The sequence below is a fragment of the Haliotis cracherodii genome, unplaced genomic scaffold (genome assembly GCF_022045235.1).
Source record: "Haliotis cracherodii isolate W230 unplaced genomic scaffold, xgHalCrac1.p SCAF_1, whole genome shotgun sequence".
In the NCBI taxonomy this organism is placed as follows: domain Eukaryota; kingdom Metazoa; phylum Mollusca; class Gastropoda; order Lepetellida; family Haliotidae; genus Haliotis; species Haliotis cracherodii.
Genome location: NW_027266264.1, coordinates 43,015,218 through 43,035,138, shown reverse-complemented (window position 1 = coordinate 43,035,138; position 19,921 = coordinate 43,015,218). Strand labels below are relative to the sequence as shown.

At 38.6% G+C, this 19,921-nt stretch overlaps 1 protein-coding gene across 1 annotated transcript in view; it reads left to right on the top strand.

Annotated features, from left to right (window-relative positions):
• The window catches only part of LOC139478127 (ras-specific guanine nucleotide-releasing factor 2-like), a 969,963-nt gene that overhangs the window by 387,848 nt on the left and 562,194 nt on the right, over positions 1-19,921 (top strand). The window contains exon 17 of the mRNA XM_071260456.1: positions 19,123-19,358. Within this exon, the coding sequence (XP_071116557.1) occupies positions 19,123-19,358 (236 nt within the window). The remainder of the gene's footprint in view (positions 1-19,122; positions 19,359-19,921) is intronic.

Genomic DNA, 19,921 nt, shown 5'->3' with positions numbered 1-19,921 from the left:
AAGGGGGGTCGTCTTATACACGGAGTCGAAGAGCTCACATTTTTTTCCACTGGCGATGTCAACCGGCGTCCGATAGCCAGCCAAGCATTTGACAGTAAAACTTCGCATTTCGTCCTAAATAACTGTTCCAATAACTATTTCCATACATAAACATGATTTGTATCTCTTTTCCTTGAATAAAGTTTAATCTACTTGACACGGTAAAACAATCAACATCCGTGAGCAGAGAGCCGGAAGTACCGGTAAGCATTTGCATATTGCACATGTGACCTAACATGTGATAACCGGTGAAGCTGAAATCAATTCCCGCTGTTTTTACAGTTGTATTAACAAGAGTTGGAGACGGTGTGTACAAGTGATTGTGGAATAAACACGCTGAATGTGAAGCAAACATAAGCCTAGTTAGTTACAACATAGTTAATTGGCAATTAAATTACTCACCATTGTCTCTTATATGTTATTACTTCATAAATGAATTTTATTTTACGGGCACCAATTTGGTGTCGTACCGTGTAAACACAAAATGGCGACGTGTGCTGGAGTTACAAACGCGACCTATCATTCTAGAAAAAAAACAACGCAAGATAAACATATTTTTATTGCATATATAAGGTTTGTGTGCGCACTTGTGATGTGTGCGAAATACGCATCAGTCGGAAAGCGCACGTTAAATCTTCTATATCAGTCAGAGTTGTGATGTGTTTGATTCCCGGTCGGAAGTATAGGATTTGGGGTTGATTTTTAAGGCGTGTACAGGGGGGGTCGTCTTATACGTGGGGTCGCCTTATACACAGCGATATACGGTAATTGAAGTAATTGCTGAATGTAATTCTAATATACCCCGGTAGGTGATGACAGATATACTTAAATAAAATAGTTCAAGGTAATCTATAAGGCTATGTAGACATATCCTTTGTCTGGGAGATGGGATCTTGATACCTTAGGCTAGCATTTATCTAAAAGCTTCAAATCAATTAAACTATGTAGACGTAACACTTGTTTTATTGAATAGTATGTTTAGGAGATGCGCTCCCATTACCTTAGGCTAGCATCTGTCTAAAAAGCTATAGACTGAAACTACTGATATTTTATATATGCATTTTACCTGATGATAAGTATTACTTGCTAAACTATTATATGAAATGATGTATAAATATTACACCATGGTAACTCATAAAAGCACTTGATGTGGATCTAATTATTATAGGATAACTTAGTATAAATGTTAACCATGATAACTTCCCCTCTGTCTGAAAAAGTTTGGACCCCAAACGTATAAAATAATTATGGCTTAGATGGCTTAGATGTTTTAAGTTAAACTGGTAGTATAGTAAATAACAATTATCATAGAGTCTCTTTGGTATAAGGAAACATAATGAAAAAGTTTTTTCTGCTGTCATCAGGGAATCTGGATGTGGAGCTGGCTTGTCTTGGCACTCTGTACTGGTGGTTTATGGGTGATGTAGGAGGAGGCCTTGAGTTCCACATCCTGGTTTGAGGTTTAGGATAGTTGGCTGTGTCCATGGAGGTTTTACATGGAAACAAAGAAAAGAGAGTTAGCATGTTCAAATAATATGTCATATTTAAATACTTCCTCAGTTTGTCTGTAATAACTAGAAAATAAAACAAATATGATAATTATGATGTAAAAGATCAGTACATAATTATTACTAAATGGTGTCATGACCAGGAAGAATGTATTGGCGACAAATTACAAAAGTATATCATGAAAAAATAAAAATAAAATATCCTTCTATTTTTGGATACAATCATTAGACGCATTATATATACATATATGTGCATGTGCATATAACAAGTGCATTGATTTACTACACTAATAAGGTATACAAAAAGTGTTAGAACTTATGTATATCCTTTTTAGAATTATTTGTAAGTTTTCGTAACTATTTGGTTTGCCTTTTCTTTGTTTTGGTTCATTTCGGTTGTTAGGTTTGCTTTATTTCAATTTGGTTTGTTTCGCTTCGATTTTCGTTCGTTCAATTCGGTTCAATGCGGTACGGTTCAGTTTCATTTGGTTCGCTATACGGTTTCATTTGCTTTGGTACGGTTTCTGTTCGATTCGCAGTATGGTTTGCTTCGCTTCGGTACGGTTTCGGTTCGCTTTTGAGATTGGTTGATCAGGTCAATGCTGAAAATTTGTTGTGATACAAATAACTCAGATGATCAGGCTGATGCTATTTGTTCTCAACTGGCGACCCATAGTGAAAAGACTGGACACAATTACAAAAGTTATCAAAATCTCCGTTTATTCAGGAGATTTTGTATTTTGGTCAAGAATATGTTCAATTGGCAGCTATCGGTATATATGGCGAGTTGATCCTGGTATGGTCGATGGGGACTACAGTCTGTGAGTGAAACACGGTAGAAAAAGGTGTTGATGTTTCCAAAGTCTATCTGTGGAAAAATAACCCTTGTGGATTTATAAATTGGTAGTTCATCTGGATCATATGGAGGATTATCTTCTCCACAGGACCACTTACGGAGATCCTTCCAGCTATCTTCAAGGTAGCGCTGTAAGAGGTGGAGAGGAACACTTTCAAAGTAGCATATGATCATCTTAGTTATTGGTATATGAGACCTTAACATAGCAGTCTCCTTGAATAATTTCAATGGCCATAACACTCTTTATTTTATGATCTACAGTTCGTGGGTGTTTTGGAAAAAACGGATATGGTTTGACATCTAATTCTATGCATGGTTTGGTGTTGTCTTGCTCGACATTCCCTGACATTGTATTCCCTGACAGAACATTGACTGATTTATTGTCTTGTGCTGATTCCTTTTGGTCGAAAAACTTATGATTCTTCAGTGGACGTTTTCATCGTTTTCCTGACATACTTCTTTTGAGGTGAAATTCTCTCCGAGTGGAGTCTGGAATGCTGCTGCCATACTCCCATGTGTTTCCTCTTTCTGGATCCTTCCATTTCACTCTGTAGTAGATTTTGCCATTTGCTCTCTTAGAACTTACAATTGAGTGGATGTCCTCTGGATTGAAAATATGAGGGATATCCTTGGTTTGATTACCTGATGTTGGAGGTTGTGCCTGGCCGTTGTCAAGTTGTTTTCTGGATTTTGGCTGGTGATGCTTACTATTCACTCCTCTTTTCCGTTTGTTTACCTTTTCATTTACCTTGGTTGGAGCACTAGGACCTGGTGTGGCATGATTTTCCTCCATTGTTGTCGTTCTGGAACCTGCAGGTTTTGCTGTTGTATTTGGAGCAGGGTTTTTCTTCTTTGTTGGCGTCTTTTGCTTCAAACTCTTGTTGCTGGAAGTGCCTGCCTTTGTTTTGGAATTGACCTTCTTACCTTTCTGTTGTAGAGGTGATTGATCAGCAGTTTGGTAAGTTGAACTTGTTGATGGGGAATTGTTGCTGTCAGGCTGTGAATCACTGACTGGTTCCTCATTGTCATCCATTACTCCTGAATCTATGTTACTGGTGTCATTGAGGTATGGTTCTGGAGGATACTGTGGACGATCAGCAGGATCAAAATATGGCTTCAGACGGTTGGCATGGACCAGTGGTTTGTGTATTTTGTCGTCAGAACTTCGGCGTAGTTTGTAGGTATAATTTGGACCCGTATGGATGATATAATAGCTACCATACCACTTTTTGGTTAATTTGTTGGAAAGGCCTTTTTCAACTTTTTGACAGTAAAGCCAAACTCTTTGACCTGGGACGAATTCTGGTTCTTTAGCCTTTCGATTATATTGTCCTGAATACACCTCCTTATCCCGAGCAGTGTTTTCAGCTGCTATTGTTCTAGTGATTTCCAGCTCCTCAAGCAAATTTGAAAGATAACTTTTGTTCTTGTGGCCTAAATTTTCTTTTGGAATTAATGCTACATCTTGTGGAGCTCTCATTTCTCGGCCAAAAAGCATAACGTATGGGGATTTTTGTGTTGATGAATTTGGGGCCATCCAATAGACCATCATGATGCCAGGAATAAAACGGGGCCAATCATTTTGAGACTTGTTACAAAAGGCTCTTAGTGATTGATTGATGTAAGAATTGAGCCTTTCTACACAGCTGTTAGTTTGAGGATGGTATGGGCTAGTATGGGTAAATTTAATTGCCAAAAGTTCACAAATTGCTTTGATACGTTTGGACATGAAGTTCTGACCTCTGTCTGAAATTAAGGTCCTAGGAGCGCCATACCGACAAAATATTTCTCTGACAAGAACATCTGCTACTTCTTTGGCTTCTTGGGTCCGAAGTGGAAAGGCTTCACACCATCTGGATGATGCATCTGTGATGACCAAAATGTACTTGTACTTGTCTGGTGTTGTTGGCAGGGGACCGAGAATGTCAACGTGCCATCGGATGAAGACCTCTTCTACAGGTAGTGGACGAAGTGGCGCCTTCTTGCCATGGTAGTGCCTCTTGGTCTGTTGACATACCTCACATGTCTGGACATAAGTAGCAATATCGCTGTACATTTTGGGCCAGTAGTACTTAAATCTCGTGGTGTTGTGCATCCTTTCTTTCCCGTGGTGGCAACCGCCAAACTCTGAGTCATGGTAGGATTGCAAGACTTGATTCCTGAGGATTCTTGGGACTGCCAGCTGTTTAATGAACTTGTCTGCATGGCCTTTCTGTCTTTGTGGAACGAATCTGTATAGGATGCCTTCATCAATTTCAAAAGTATTTGCTTCGATAAGAATCTTTTGACGATCCTTTTCATTTTGTAGTCAAAGATTTGGATGAAATCCGGACAAATCCTTTGTAGGTGACGTAAATTTGGATGTTCTTTTATACTTACTTCAACCAATGTGTCTTGAGTAACATCAGTATTTGTAGCATGTAATGCTGCGACAACATTAACTGGTACTGACTGATAATCCTCTTCATATTCAAAGGTGACTGACGAATGTGTTGTCTGTGTGTCTGATTCTAAGTGATTGACAATAGGTGTGCAAATATCCTCAGTCTGAGTTGTCTGTGTGACCTGTGACGATGTGAAGATACTACCAGAGTAGCAAGTTTGGAGGAGATCAGAAATATGGCGTATGTACATGGATATGGCGTCGCTATGCCCGGCCATGGACTAAATCAGTACCGGGGATCACCGTACAATCAGCCACCCCCAAACATACCAACCCCGGTGCAGAATATCACCCCTGTTACCCCCCCCAAATCAAGTATATGAACAACCGACGTGGGTGGAAGAATTACTTAAAAGAATTGGGAAAATGGAGAGTAATATTGAGAATATTGATGGGAAACTTGCTACACTCGACAAGATTGAAACAAAGCTGTCCCTAATGGATACTCGGATGACCAGAATAGAAGAGGATGTTAATTCATTAAGGAGTTTAACAGGTGATCTTGAGGAATGTGTAAAGTTTCAGTCGGAGGAGCTCACAGATATGAAGAACACACTCGAGAACAACAAGGAAGAGATGGACAAACTCAGGAGGAACACAAAGGAAACAAGTAAGATAGAGATTGACACTTTGAAAGAAACTGTACTGGATCTACAGGCATGGTCAATGAGAGACAATCTGTTTTCATTGGCATAGACGAAGCACGTGATGAAGATACTGAGAATCTCATAAAAATCTTCATTCGTCAACATTTGAAAATTGAGCGTGAGATTCCGTTTGCAAGAGTGCACAGGGTAGGGCAAAGACGAAACAACAGACCTAGGCCTATTGTCGCTAAGTTTAACGATTATAAAGACAGACAAAGTGTCAGGCAAGCAGCTTTCGATCATCTGAAGGGTAACAGACAGTTCTTTGTTAATGAACAATTCCCTAAAGAGATTGAAGAGAGACGCAAGGTTCTCTACCCAATTAGACGTGCTGCATTGCAAGCAGGAGACCGGGCGGCTCTGAGTGTAGACAAACTCTTTATCAATAACACCCTGTACATTCCAGGCAAGGCCATACCAGGTTCTAAGTCTAGAATTATCGCCAGAAATCACAGTCTAGAAGAGTTCCGACGCGACGCTATGAGACCAGCACAGGGGTCCATGGACTCGACATAGGACAGGCATGAACATGTTGTGGACTGTGGTAAACTTAAAGTACTCTCCCTCAAGTACTCTCCCCCATAAGATCTCGATTGTTAAATCCTGATTTTATTCAGAATTTAAGTCACTATGATGTTCTTTGCCTCACGGAGACAAAGCTTACAGATATAGATGATAATGATCTACCTGGTTTTCATGTTTTTACAAATAACCGTCACAAAAATGTATTAGCTAGAGCTTCTGGTGGAGTAATGATTGCGGTGAGAACTGAACTCGCTAAACATATCTCCTTACTTCACAAATCCCTTGATTTCGCATTATGGTGTAAAGTATCAAAAACTCTTATGCCTGATACTGATGACCTCATAATATGTTGTGCATATATTCCCCCAGACAATAGTAAGTATTTCTATAATGAAATATTTGATACCTTGGAACAAGATTATCTTGATATTTCTAGCAACTACAAACATGTTTGCATTACAGGTGATTTTAACGCGCGAACGAAGACGCTTTGTGATTATGTCGTAATAGATGACTTCCTATTGCATAACCATCTAGCAGACGACAGTATTACGACACAGTGTGAAACATTACAAAACAACAACGCTTCATGGCACAGAACCTCAATGGATCTATCAGTTAATTCAAATGGTTACAAACTTTTAAACTTGTGTAGAAATCAGAATGTCTTTATTGTAAATGGACGATTCGGTGATGATAAAGATGTTGGTAAATTCACATGCAAGGAGTCAAGCGTTGTTGACTATTGTATTGTATCACCTGAAACATTCTCCATAATGTCTGACTTCGAAGTATTAGATTTTGATGGTATTATGTCAGATATACATTGTGGAATTATGTCCTGTTATAATTGCAATAACGTTGTCACATCTAGTGACTCCACAAAACCTACTGAGACCACTAATCAAACAAAAGTAAATAAATGGCTGGACGAAAAGAAACAAAACTTTATAGATAATATCGATATCAAAGGTATAGATAGTCTACACCAAAGTTTGAACGTAAACTCTCAACACTATTCAGATAGTGACATAAACGATATTGTAGATAGTATTGCACAAAATCTTATAAAGGCAGCAGAAGTCACCTTTGGCACAACTCGTGTAAATCATAATGTTAACTTTAGAAATAAATCTTGGTTTAATAAAGACTGTAAAATGGACCGGAAAGCGTATCACAGAAGTAAACGTTTACACAGGAAGAAAAAAACTGCGGATAGTAAAAACAATCTTAGATGTGCAAGTAAAAGATATAACAAAACCCTCAAATTGTCATATAAACGGTTCAAGGTTCAATGTAAAAACAAACATCGTGAAACAAAAACTAATGATCCTAAAACTTTTTGGTCACTATTAAAATCATTTGATAAGAGAAACGAGCGCAACAATTACATTCAACTAGACTGTTTGTTCAAGCATTTTAAAATGAAAACCCACACAATGAATTTGAGCTCAACATTGATTCCAACTTTGTACACGAGCAAATAGATAACCCAATAACCGAAGCTGAAGTTACAAAGGCAATTAATAATTTAAGAAATAATAAATCGAGCGGAATTGATTGTATCTTCAATGAGTATATAAAAGCATCTGCGTGCAAAATGTTACAATTATACACCAAGCTGTTCAATGTAATTCTCGACACGGGTCTTGTACCAGAAAGCTGGCTTGTTGGTATTATAAAACCCCTGTTCAAAAACAAAGGCGACCCAAGCGAACCTTCAAACTATAGGGGTATTAGTCTTGTAAGCTGTCTTGGCAAGCTTTTCACCTCAATTATTTCGTGTCGCTTAGAAACGTTCGCTGATTCCATTAATCTGCTTAATGACAACCAGTCAGGCTTCAGAAACAATCATTCAACAATGGATAACATATTTATTTTAAAATCGCTAATAGACATATATTTAGCTGAAAACAAAAAACTGTTCTGTGCATTTGTAGACTTCAGTAAGGCGTTTGATACTATAGACAGATGTAGCTTGTGGCTTAAAATGTTAAAATCTAATCTTGGAGGAAAATGTTTTCGTGTAATTCATAATATGTATAAAGGAATTAAGTCGTGTGTTTCTCTTGATGGAAAAATTTCCTCGTTTTTCCCAAGCATGATAGGAGTCAGACAGGGTGAAAATTTATCTCCATTCTTATTCTCTATTTACCTAAATGACTTAGAAGCATTTCTAGCAGAAAATACATTCCAAGGACTGCAGCTAGTAAGTAACGACTTCAGCAATCATTTGAATACATACGTGAAACTACTAATCTTACTATATGCTGATGAGACAGTATTATTAGCTGAATCACCAGATGACTTACAAAAAGCTCTGAATATTTTTGAAAAATACTGCCATAAATGGAAATTGGAGGTTAACATCAGCAAAACTAAATTTCTCATATTTGAGAAACGCTCCCGCTCTAAAAATCTAAACTTTATATTTCGTAACACCCCCTTGGAAATTGTTAAAGAGTTTTCATATTTAGGAATCTTATTTACAAGCACTGGTCGTTTCCACAAAGCTATCAAAAAGTTAAGTGAGCAAGCATCAAAAGCAATGTACAGCATATTTAGAAGAATAAGAACACTAGACATTCCTTTAGATTGCCAACTTAAACTGTTCGACAATTTGGTTCAACCGATACTTCTATATTCTTCAGAAGTATGGGGGTATGAAAATGTAAGGACAATTGAAAGAATTCACCTAAAGTTCTGTAAATCTATCCTCAGATTAAAACAGTCAACACCCGATTTTCTAGTATATGGTGAATTAGGTAGACATTCTTTAACGATTCAGATAAAAATAAGAATGATATCATAAGAATGGAGCAAACTAATTGTATCGCCTAATAAACTATCTAGCCGCATCTATCAGCTAATTCATAAAATCACAATGACTAACAATACTGCATTTCCATGGCTCACCTCAATTAAAAATATTTTATATGAAACTGGTTTGAATTTTGTCTTTGATACTAACTCTTTTCCAAATCTTTCTTGGCTTAAAACAAACGTTAAACAAACCTTAATGGACAACTTCTATCAAAGCTGGAATGTCAAGGCTTGTTCTTCATCTAAAGGCAAATATTATACAATGCTAAAAGACAAACCACAGTTTGATGAGTATCTATTATCTCTCCCATTGAAACAAGCAATCTGGATTCTTAAACTGAGAACATCAAATCATAGACTACCAATTAAGAAAGGCAGATGGTTTAACACACAGAGTACTGAGAGAACTTGCACTTTATGTAACGACCAAATAGGAGATGAATTTCACTTTCTATTAGTATGTCCAAGACTAAATGACATTCGAAAACAATACCTTCCGGCATACTATACTAAATATCCCTCCACTCTAAAATACAATCAATTAATGAAATGTTCATACAAACCCATTCTAATAAAACTGGCTCAGTTCTGTAAAAAAGGTTTAACATTATTTACATAATTAAATATCATAGGATTGTCGATCTATGGCTGGAAAATTGCCCTTGCTACGTTAAAATTTGTGAATTTCACTCTACAATAAAATATATGTCTATATTTTATGTGTTCACGTGTGTAGTTATGCAGATGATACATATATTATAGCAATGCATTATGCGTGATTGGGTGCATGTATGTATTCATGTATGTATATATTATTAGATATTATTGTTGGTGTGGTTGTGTATATATTCAACCTCATGTATGCTCTGTAATCACTCTGTGTGATTTTCTTACGAGCAATAAACTTCTGTTCTGTTCTGTTCTGTGTGGATGAATGGGTGTTTGGCAAGATTGTAGTACTGCTAGTTGATTTGCTTTGCTGAGTTGAAGTTACTAAGTAGACTGTTTTCTCAGCATCTTCTTCTGTCTGATCATTACAATTAATATTTTCCTCATTTTCCCTACGTGAGAGAGCATCGGCATTCCCATTTGCTTTGCCACTGTGGTGAACAATGTCAAAAGTGTAGGTAGAAAGTTCCAAAAACCATCGCACTAACCTACCTGTGGCATCCTTGATGAATTTAAGCCATTTCAATGTTATATGATCAGTGTAGACTGTGAATTTAGAATTTGCAAGGTATGGATGAAAGGATCTAATGGCTTCAACTAGAGCTAAGCCTTCTTTTTCTGTAATGCTCCAGTTCTTTTCGCTGCCATGAAGAGCTCTACCACCAAAGGCTATTGGATGTTATTATTTTTCTCATCTTTTTTACTCAAAACAAAACCTATGCTCATATCACTGGCATCAGTTGCGAGAAGGAATTCTTTTTCAAAATTTGGATAAGCCAGAACAGGTGTATTACTCATAGCATGTTTGAGTGTGTTGAATGCCTGATCACACTCAAGTGACCATTGGAACTTTGGTTTCTTTCCTTCTTCTGACTTTGAATGCTTTAGCAAGGCATTCAGTGGAAGCGCTATGTGAGCGTAATTTTCACATACTTCCTGTAGAAGTTTGTGAGGCCTAAGAAGGAGTGAATCTGCTTTTGTGATTTGGGCATTGGAAAGGTTCTAATTGCTTCAATCTTTTTGTCATCAACTTGAACACCTCCACATGATAAAACATGACTCAGAAAAGAAACTTTGTCTGTTGCAAAGTTGCATTTGGATGGCTTTAGTGTTAATTTTGCCTGTTTGAGATAGAAAAATACTTGCTCCAAATGTTGGAGATGCTCTTCAAAGTTTTTGCTGTAAATTATCAAATCATCAATGTAAATCAGCGCAACCTTAAAAAGCAATTTTCTTAGCACTTTGCTCATGAGCTGTTGAAAAACAAAGTGGAGAATTTGTCAAACCTTGGGGTAAACATTTGAACTGATGGGCCTTGATGGGTGACAAAAGCAGTTTTATACTCTGAATCTTCATGTAATGGCACTTGGAAGAAGCCATTAGCAAGGTTTAAAGTTGAGAAGATCTTAGCTTGTGCATTGGCAATGTGATCAACAACATCATCAAAAACAGGAAGAGGCCATGACATTGGTAAAGTGACAGAATTCAACTTTCTGTAGTCACAAACAAATCTATATGAACCATCACGTTTCTTAACTAGGATAATGAGAGCTGAATACATAGAAGTAGACTCCTCGATCAAATCATACTTCAGAAAATCATCTATAAGTTCTTCGGTGACGAAGGAGATTGGCAATATATTCTACTCTTAACGGGTGGGTGGTCGCCATTGTCAATGATATGTTGGTGTATGTCAGTCTTTCCTAAATCTGCAAGACACGTTGAAAACATGTTTCTATTTTGTCCCAAAAATCTAAGTAGCCTGTGTCGTTGATCTAGAGTCAGTTGTGTATTGGTCACATCAAATCCTAACTCTTGTGCAATTTTAACTTAATCCCTGGTGTCATTGTCCCTCTTCTCATTGTTGGTGTTAACGGTACTGATGAATGGTTGGTCATAGTCGATTTCAAAAACAGAGTCTTTGTCAATGTAACTAAATTTGCCTACAACTGTACCCTTGTCAAGAACCTTTTCTTCTTGGGAGGGATTCATAAGCCTAAATGTAGCCGTTTTGCTTTTCACTTTGGAAAGAGTTCTACCACCTGCTACTTCAGAATGAGCAGTGAGGGAAGCAATGGGTTCAATGAGGATGAGGGAATCACTCTGAGGGGGGATGTAAATCTGATCTATTGTTTTTGCTAATCCACAAATCTCTTGCACTGAACTGGCTATGAAATTGATATATTGCCTATCTGAGGTGCTGTTGTTAAGTATCAAGGAATGACAGCTATAATCTAAGACTGCATCATTGTCATCAAGGAAGTTTTCACCTAGTATCACTGCTTCTGGTAGTGTAGGCAGAACATAGAATCTTTGAGAAAATTCCTGATCCTCAATGACAAAATCTAACACAACTGAACCTAACACTTTATGCAATTCGCCGCCAACACCTTTTACCTGTGGAAAGGGTGAGTTTCCAAGAGTAAGGTTTTCAAAAGCTGTGCTCAGAAAAGCAGACGAAATACAACAAATGGATGCCCCTGTATCTACTAAACAATTGGTTGTTTTTGTACCAAATTTTGCCTGAATTACACTTTTGGCAAGGGGCGTAACTAAAGACACTGTACGAATTTCACTTTCAAAGTTACTTTCCATACCAGACTCCATATTTGCCATGACACCTATTAGTATGTACCATACTAAATTAAAGAAAGACAAGTAATCAACAATGTAGTACTTACAATATTTGAAGACTTTTTCTTCCTTTGTTGGTGTCTTTGGAGGAGTTGGTTGTCTTTAATCCAGTGTTGAGGTCAGAGGTAGATGCAGCTTGCTTGTTATTCCATCAGATGATCATGGTTGGACATGTCCTCCAATGGGTTCTTGTAGCTGGTTGTAGTTAGTTCCTGGGCTCTGTGGTTCCGAAAACGATGATTCTCGGCCAAATTATCATGGAACTGTTCTGGGTGAACAATACCTTCCAAATGGCGTGCTGGTTTTCTTGGGGAATTAGTCAGCAAAGAGCCGGAGTCACAGGAGACTAATCACAATTTTATTTACAAGAACGATTAACAATGAACAATTTACAATTAATACTTAGAACATAACTGAGGGTGCCACAGAGAGTCGGTACAATACTCTGGGCTGTGGGAGAGAGGTCTGCTTGGTAAGAGAGTCAAACCCCTTCTCTGTCCTAACAAGGTTCCTGTATGTATTTAACAAAAATTAGAACATAAAATGGAATATGATTGGTTGATACAAGATTGGGTTGTGCCCTATGCTAACTGAATGACTAGACAGAGGGGAATACTTAATCCTGTTAATCCTGTTGGACTGGCACTAATCTTGTTGACATATTTACTGGATGCTTTGAAAGAGATTATAGTGTCACTATAGACGGGCTTGTGTTGGGGCTAATCCTTAATGCACTATAGACAAGCTTGTATGGGGGCTAATCCTTAATGCCCTATAGACGAGCTTGTATGGGGGCTAATCCTTAATGAGTCTTAATTGAAGTAATTGCTGAATGTTATTCTAATATACCCCGGTAGGTGATGACAGATATACTTAAATAAAATAGTTCAAGGTAATCTATAAGGCTATGTAGACATATCCTTTGTCTGGGAGATGGGATCTTGATACCTTAGGCTAGCATTTATCTAAAAGCTTCAAATCAATTAAACTATGTAGACGTAACACTTGTTTTATTGAATAGTATGTTTAGGAGATGCGCTCCCATTACCTTAGGCTAGCATCTGTCTAAAAAGCTATAGACTGAAACTACTGATATTTTATATATGCATTTTACCTGATGATAAGTATTACTTGCTAAACTATTATATGACATGATGTATAAATATTACACCATGGTAACTCATAAAAGCACTTGATGTGGATCTAATTATTATAGGATAACTTAGTATAAATGTTAACCATGATAACAAGAAGCCTGGAACGTGCATTGCCACAGAAAGCACCCCACACCATGACACTTCCGTCTCGAAATCTGTCAACTTCCTGTACACAACACTGGGCGTAACGTTCATGAGGGGGCCTCCACACCCTCGCCTTACCATCAGCAAATCGAGGTTTAAATCGGGATTCATCACTGAAGACGACTTGATTCAAAGTCCATCGTAAGTGTTGCTGTGCCCACAATTGACGTTGACGTCTGTAATTGAGTCAGAATCGGCCCTTCATGCTTGAAGGTGAGCAGTTCTCAGACTGTTTCGAACAGTTTGCGCACTCAGTCTACCCCTAAACAGTTCATTTCTGGTTGATGTAGCTGTCAAAAATCGGTTACAGAGGTGACGTAAGACAATCTGATGATCCTCTGCATGTGACGTCACATGTGGTCGACCTGGCGGAGGGCGATCAGCGGTGGTACCCGTTTGCTGTAGACGCGTCTGTAAATCATAAACAGTCTGTCGACTACAACCCATCGTCCTTGCGACTTCAGCTACAGAAGTTCCCGTCTGCAACATGCCGATGGCAAGTTCACGTTGCACATTTGAAAGGCGTGGCATGACAAATGGCCCTAAAGACTTTTGTTTTCTTGTGTTTTTCTTTTTTTGTTAATGACTGCTAACAAGTATGGCTGAAAACACGTGCCACGTGATCAGTTGCACGTTAAAAAACACTTTTGCCACTATAGTGCTGTGCACATGATTTTGATCGATTCACCTGCACAAAAAGGGGTGTTATCAGAAGACAATACATGGCCATAACTGTTTAAATACACAATAAGGGCCCACAATGATAACTGGTCAAAATGTTAAAATTTTAGGATTGTGAAGTTTTTAATTTGGTTCAGTATAAATACCCATATGTGAAAAGCTGACGTCAATGTAAGTCTGCTTAGCTGGCGAGAATTGCAGATTACCCAACAAATTAATTTCTATCTTAAATGCATCATAATCGTCATGCCACTGTGCGCTTGGAAACAATAAAGCCTAATCATCGAACTTATCTCTCTGTGCTTTCTTTTGTTCAACTCGACGGACGTGAGCACTCGACGGAAGTTCAGGGAATCCCCTGTTCCCTGATTGATTGGTTGACCTTGCGTCTGACCCTATGACGTCACAGGAAACTCCCGGCTTGCCTGCGTCTTCACTAGTTGGCTAGATATAGTTAGCATCGATGGAATGAGTGACACTCCTTGTTGGAGCTCTTTCGATGTTGGCTACAGTACTTGTGGGAGAGCATTTGTATTATCCGCATTACCTGAAAAGCTTTGTTTTATTCTATATAATTTTTTAATTTGAAGTTTACACGATATACAGCTTTTCCATTGGACGAGAGGTCGGTCACATGACCACGAAATTGATGTTCATAAGTGTATTAACGACACAATTTGACGTTTTTCACGAGACTATGTTCTTGAAATGACGTTAACACTGGCGGACTACTTCCACATTCCTGGGGAAACCCTTGGGAATTCCCTAGCACGAAAACATACATAAGCATTCTTTCTGATCTTTTAGAACCTTTAATCTTGGTCCCAGCATTTCAGTATGCATTGAGAAAAGTCAGAGATCCTGACTGCATGACTATCCTCCCTACGGCCCATCCTAATGAGCAAACGAAGAAATACACATCCAAACTATCGTAGTATCGACTCGATCCATGTCTAGGCTGACAGTGACCGTCTCCAGCAATCTATGAATTTACCTTAGTGTCTGTTTGACGCATCTTTAATAACCTTTCAATGATCGGCCAGTTGATCAATGATGACTAACACATATAACCGCCACAGGTTCATTAACAATTTTGGAAATCTCTCCCGTCACGTTTATCGTGTCAGCCATTTTGACGTCTTGTACTTGATGTTAATGTTTTACGACGCTCTGTCATTGTGACTGACTTACTGAGGTAGTTCTCTATAGACCTTTCTCATCAAATAGTAATATTAACTGAACACATGTGTTGTGTAAGATGTTTCTCAGGAGCAAGTTATGCATCCACACGCTCATGTCACCTCGCTTTTTGAGGAACTATTATATTCCGCAATATAGCTGGTTGTTGTATGGCTGTCAGTGTAAACATGAAGTCACACGTACTAATTACAATTGTGCTTAGATCTTGGCCTACATCCTTTGAGGTAAGAAACTGTGATAAAAAATTATAAGAATTGACTTTCACTTTGTGTGAGTTCATTGGAGTATGAACCTTCATACAGTGAGTGCCAAACATTGTATGAACGTCGTCGCAAGCTCCGATGTTCATACATTTTGGCCCTCACTCTATGAAGGTTCATACTCCAATGAACTAACACAAAGCGAAGGTCAGTTCTTAAATGATAATTTTATATATCAGCAATATTCCTAAAACACCTATTAAAACCCAGACGGACTACAAGGAGAACCAGGACAGCTGTTCCTGAAGAAAATGTTTCATCCGCAACACATGAAACCCCTGACAACAGTTCCCATGTTGGGTCACAGGTCAGAGCGAGTGTGACAGGCAGAGCCATTCCTTACCAGACAACAGTTGACCTGAGAAAGAGGCTGCGCTCCTTAGGCATCACAGTGCCTGTATCATTGGGAAGGAAGACGATCTTACAACTGTACAAGGAGAATTTTAACGATAACCAAACGGCAAGTAGAGAAGACAGCGCTGTGCCATATGCCTCCCCCGATTCCTCATTGTTGTTCCTTCCTGTGACACTACTCCACAGTGCAGTAATATAACAGGAGGAACTCTGACAGTTCAACAAGCATTATAGCAACTGTGACAACTGCAGGAAACCAGTCATCGGCAGCAAATGTGGAATTGATCGGAGTCATGAGAGATATGATTACATCCCTTACCCAGTGTCTATCCTCCGGAATACCCAGTGGAGAGAACATAGCCTTGCCTATATCACAGACTAGTCCAGCATAATGTGTCTTGTGAGATTCCATGCCCCATGTCAGCTTTGTTGATGAAAGTACCAGGCGTAAGATATACCAAGATATACTAGCAATTTGGCTTCTCTCCTTTTACCATGTCAAGAATCAGGTGATCATAGACTCACTGAAGAGACAGGTTCATGCAAAAATGTTGTAAAACTTGACCAACATACCACCAGGAATTTGAACATTGCTGAATTCACCAAAGCTTTCAAGATATTCAAGGATATTTTCTGGGAAGCTTTGCCAAATATGAGAACCATAAGAGATTTGTGGCTCGTGTTGCAGCTCTGGAGAGGTACACACATCAACTGAGGTGCTACAGACACCAGAATATATACTACTGGTATTTCTGGTCTTCGCTGTAGGTCATGTGACCTTTGCAGCAGAATCAGCCACAACACAGCCACATGCATGTCCATCCGTGTTGACGAACACCTGTGAACAAGTCGGCCTACGATATACCTTGGGGAAAAAGAATGCTACTTATAATAGTACTACCAACAGCACCACTGATTCTCATGGTTGACTCAAAAAAGGTACCAGGGACAGGAGGTCTGCAACAATTTCAATGACAGTGGCTGCATGCGCATTCGGTGCAACTTTGGGCATGTGTGCTCTACATGCTTCAGGAAAAAACACAATAAATTTGTTAGCAAGAAATCTAACCCTACTTTGTATAAGAGACATGGCATCAACAACAAGTGACAACTGGCTGATAATTTGACACCACTAAATGTTATGATCATACAAGAGCAACTAAAGCGTCACCCCGACCAGACCTTTGTAACATACTTGTGTAGTGGTCTTACTCATGGTTTTCATCCTCTTATTGCATCAGTGCCAAACTTAACCTGGGAGTGCAAAAACAATCTGAGCGCCCAGAATGAACCTGATACCGTTAACCAACCTGGTCAGTCAAGAATTAGATCGGGGCTACATTATTGGACTCGCCTTTGTAAGGGCGTACCCATCTAATCACTTGCTTTTGGCTTTGCCCACTCGTCTTAGAGTGTCCTTTTCTCGCCCAAGTCTACACCAGAGCTCAGGTCACAGCCCCGGTCCGCAGACCAGCGTCCAAGCCGCTGCAACGACCCCAGGAGCCTCACCTTGCCTCTGGCCATTCCTTCTCCATGTGATAAGGTATCACCAGAGTTCAGGTCGCAGCCCCGGTCTGCAGACCACTGTCCGAGTTTCTCAGTGGCTCCAGGACCAGCACCAAGCTCTTGGTCGCTACTTGTCTGTAACAGCTCCAAAGTTCATGCCAAAACCATTATGATGTATGTGTTTTGTCATGTGTATTAAATATTTTGTACTTTCATCTCATTGCTTGTTGTGTTTGCACAACTTGATAATTGTATATTGTGGTTTGTGCAAATTCAATGTATTTGTTTCTACTTACTACATGCATGTTCAGTGTATTGAAATATATTCACATGAATGTGTTCATTTTACACCTACAATTATCCCTCGTAAGGTATTGTTTAAAAATCCCCCCTCTGCGCATTGCACATGTCGTGCATTTACACACGCTCACAAGAGCCTATTTACCCATAAGTGTCCTTTTCTCCCCCAAGTCTACACCAGAGCTCAGGTCGCAGCCCTGGTTTGCAGACCCTCAACTAGCTATTGGTCGTTCCCTCTCCTTGTCATAAGGTATCACCAGAGCTCAGGTCGCAGTCCCGGTCCACAGACCACTGTCTGTGCCTCGCAGCACCTAGCTCTTGGTCGTTCCTGATCTGTGATAGAATCTCTCAGTTCATGCCAAAACCATTATGATGTATATGTTTTATCATGTGTATTAAATATTTTGTACTTTCATCTCTGCGCTTGTTGTGTTTGCACAAAAGCTCTGTTTAGCTTGCCCAAGACATTAGGGGACATCTATTTGTTGATGGCAATGCACATCTCTGAGATAAAATACATGTTCCATAGTGAGAGGTATCTTGTGTACATGAACATTATTGGGAACAACTAATTGTGTGTATAATTGACAGTGAAGAGGATGTCTGTTGAAAATCTGAAAATTTAGTTTGTGTGACTGAAGCCAAAATACAGGATTTATGGTAAAGATGTAATAGAGGTAGGGGATTTGCAAGAATTACAGTATTTAGGCAAAGATGTAGAAGACATTTTGTATTCAGCAAGGGACAATCTGTAGAATATCAATAGAATATATATATTCTGAAGAAACTCACTGCTGAGAGGTTATTCTAAGAAATGAAGGCACCATAAAACCAAAGTGTAAAGTAAAAAGTATATTATGATAGTAAAAGGGGATTACAATAGCATTCCTTTTTTTATGTGTGTTCATTAGTTAGCACACCTTCAAATTCAATAGATAGTTAAACCTTTGATCTTGATCTGAAAATGTTTAGTTGGTTACCTTTATATTATCAGAGCATATACTGACCAATGCAACTTGTGCTAATAGAAGACATAATTGAGTTGTTTTTTTCAGATTGGGTAATTTTCCTGAAAGAGGATCAAAACATGACATTTCATATTTGGGATAGCATGTCCTGTGCACATTACACAGCAGTAAACCTGAATCGATTATTCGTTAATTGTTACAATTGATAGATATAGTTGATATTGGTTTACATATAATTTCATAAACAGTGAATGCACTCACATTATCTGATTAAAATGAATTAACCAAACATTTACACATTGATCACATTTTATATTTTATGTCAATCTCCTACAGATGAGTATCAGTCTACGGATCTTGATTCTAGTTAACAAATTTTCCAATCAGTCTTGACTTTTTATGTTGAAGGTGTCTGAATGATATAGAGAGTGGAAGTCCCCCTCATACAGAGTTCACCAATGAGCCTCCTGATACCAAACTTGTGATCAAACCACATGCAGAGAAGCTTCACAGGATCAGTACAGGATGTATGACTGAAGTGTTGCCTGCTGCTCTCCAGATGAAAGACCCAGCAAGAGATATAGCTGGCTATATGGCACATGCTGATGTTGACAGAATATCACCAGCAGCAATCAGTTTCAGGTGTAAGGAAACAGTTATAACATAAATTCACGATTTAAAATAAAACTATTGTATAAGTATGTTGTATATTGTATTGTATATTGTATTTTGTATTTTGTTTAGGAATCACTTTCAAATAGTGATGATTCTATGTGTTAACGAAAAAGGAGTGTATCCTGCCCCACTGGTGGCACCCATCACAAACACATGCAAAACCAAGTAAACTTTTCACCTGAAAAAAACCCTGGAACATATGTCACTAGTCAAAAGTAGGTAAATCGTATCAGGCATCATTCTTGTCACTGATATGTCAAGTTTGGAAATGTCCTCCACATGTCTACCATATAACCTTTTGAAAGCTTTACTAAGGCCTTGAATGTTGTAACCTTGATCAAACAAATTTTGGGCCTTCATATGATGCCCTTTGAAATCTTTGCTGAAAGAGCATGATCAATTTTTCTTCAAGTTGTAAAATGTGACACCAAAGACTGGAGCTGCTGCAATGTTGCTCTACATAAAGAGAAAGTTGACTATCCCTCTTGTCATACAGTATATAAATAACCAATAAGCCATTGCAAATCTTTCC